General features: G+C 32.5%; 1 protein-coding gene across 1 annotated transcript in view; it reads left to right on the top strand.

Annotated features, from left to right (window-relative positions):
* Positions 1-716, top strand: part of LOC113803954 (cell adhesion molecule Dscam2) — a gene marked incomplete at its 5' end in the record, with an annotated part of 610,085 nt that extends 609,369 nt beyond the window's left edge. Inside the window, one exon of the mRNA XM_070119178.1 lies at positions 1-716. This exon is cut by the window's left edge and continues 97 nt beyond it. Coding sequence (XP_069975279.1) covers positions 1-162 — 162 coding nt within the window.
* Between the last annotated feature and the right edge of the window lie 1,212 nt (positions 717-1,928).

Genomic DNA, 1,928 nt, shown 5'->3' with positions numbered 1-1,928 from the left:
ACGGGCGGCATGGGTCGCTCCCACGCCCTCGGGCCCTCCACCCCTGCCCAGGACGCCATGGAGATGAGTGAGACGGAGTGCGACAGGGACAACCGCCGTCAGGGTGCTCCTCCGATCTCCGGCGGCAGAAGAAGGAACACCAGCTTCTCCATAGCGGTGTGAGCGTCTTCCGGAACCGAGGGACAAGTCGCCGCCGACTGCGAGTGGGTACAGTTGCATGGCCGGATACGGAATAGACATGCAGAAAGATACAGATAGAACCCGGAGGAGAAATGCTCCCATCTCTGAGGCCGTGTGAACGCCTACAGCTAACTACAGTGATGGCGTGTATTAGTGATATGTACGGTACATATACGGATACATTATATACATTATATACAGTGCAGATCATTACAGTGATGAACCTGCTTCGATATTTGTAAAGAATTAACGTCCTTCCGTGATTCTATGTACATGCCTTTCCTGCGGTTGAAATTTCATTTAAAATGTGTCATGTCATTTCGCCGACTGTATCAGCCACTAGAGTTCAGTTGACGTGTTTCTGACCTTTTGTACTTATTACTGTGTGTACGTCTGTGCATGTGTGTATATATATATGTGTATAAATGCACACACATGGTATATTTCCATTGATTTTCTTTTGTGAAGATAGATATAGTTCTCATTATCGTGATACATGTTTTTTGTTATCTTTATCATCATTATCATTATTTCCATATTTACCAAGAAATTATTTTTATTATTATTATCATTATCATCGTTATTATCATTATCATTATTATTATTATGATTTTTTATTACTCTTATCCTTTTTATTACTATTGCTACTATTTTGTCCTTATCATTGTGATTATTAGCATTGTTATGATTAGTGTTATTATAACTTTTATCATTATCATCATAGTTATTGTTAGTAATATCACTATTGATGATTTTATTAATATTTCATTATTACTATCATTAATATAGTTTTCCTGTTTTATTGCTGTTGTTTTAGCATCATAATTATTAATTTTATCTATTGTTATTGTTATCGTTATTTCTTTTTTATTATTATTATCATTATCATTTCCATTGCATTTTTTATTATCCTTATTATTATCAGGATCATTATCAATAGAAGTATTCCATTTGAAATGATCATTCATATTACTTTAATTATGATTATTGTCATTAGTGCTGCTGATATTCATATAGTTATTTTTTCATGATTTTCAATGATAATGGGCATTTGGTAGAAATTTGCACTTTTACAATCATTATCATTACTATCACCCTCATCATCAGCATCATGATTATAATCATAATATTTCTGTTATAGATTATTATTTTGATAACTAATGTACATTCATACAACAATTACTATTATTATCAGTACTATTACAATTACCCTTATCAATAACAAGAACATTGATGGCATTTTTGGTCTACGATCGTTGGACTGTGAAGTGAGAGAAAGAATGAGAAAGAGAAAGAAAAAATGAAAAGAAACGAAGAAAAGAGAATACAATAGAAACAATATACAACAAGAATGGTAACTTCATTGAAATAAGAAAATAAAAAAGAGATAAAGAACAGAGAAGATAACAAACCGACTCGAAAAGACTTTTTGAAATATACAACAAGAATGATAACTTCATTGAAATAAGAACATAAAAAGGAGATAAAGAACAGAGAAGATAACAAACCGACTAGAAAAGACTTTTTAAAATATACAACAAGAATGGTAACTTCATTGAAATAAGAATATGAAAAAGGAGATAAAGAACAGAGAAGATAACAAACCGACTCGAAAAGACTTTTTAAAATATACAACAAGAATAGTAACTTCATTGAAATAAGAATATGGAAAAGGAGGTAAAGAACAAAGAAAATAACAAACCGATTCGAAAAGACTTTTTGAACTCTTGAACTCAGAAGAGGAAAGG

This window comes from Penaeus vannamei, chromosome 43, assembly GCF_042767895.1.
Source record: "Penaeus vannamei isolate JL-2024 chromosome 43, ASM4276789v1, whole genome shotgun sequence".
NCBI classification, from domain to species: Eukaryota; Metazoa; Arthropoda; class Malacostraca; order Decapoda; family Penaeidae; genus Penaeus; species Penaeus vannamei.
This window is presented reverse-complemented; position numbering and strand designations above follow the sequence as displayed.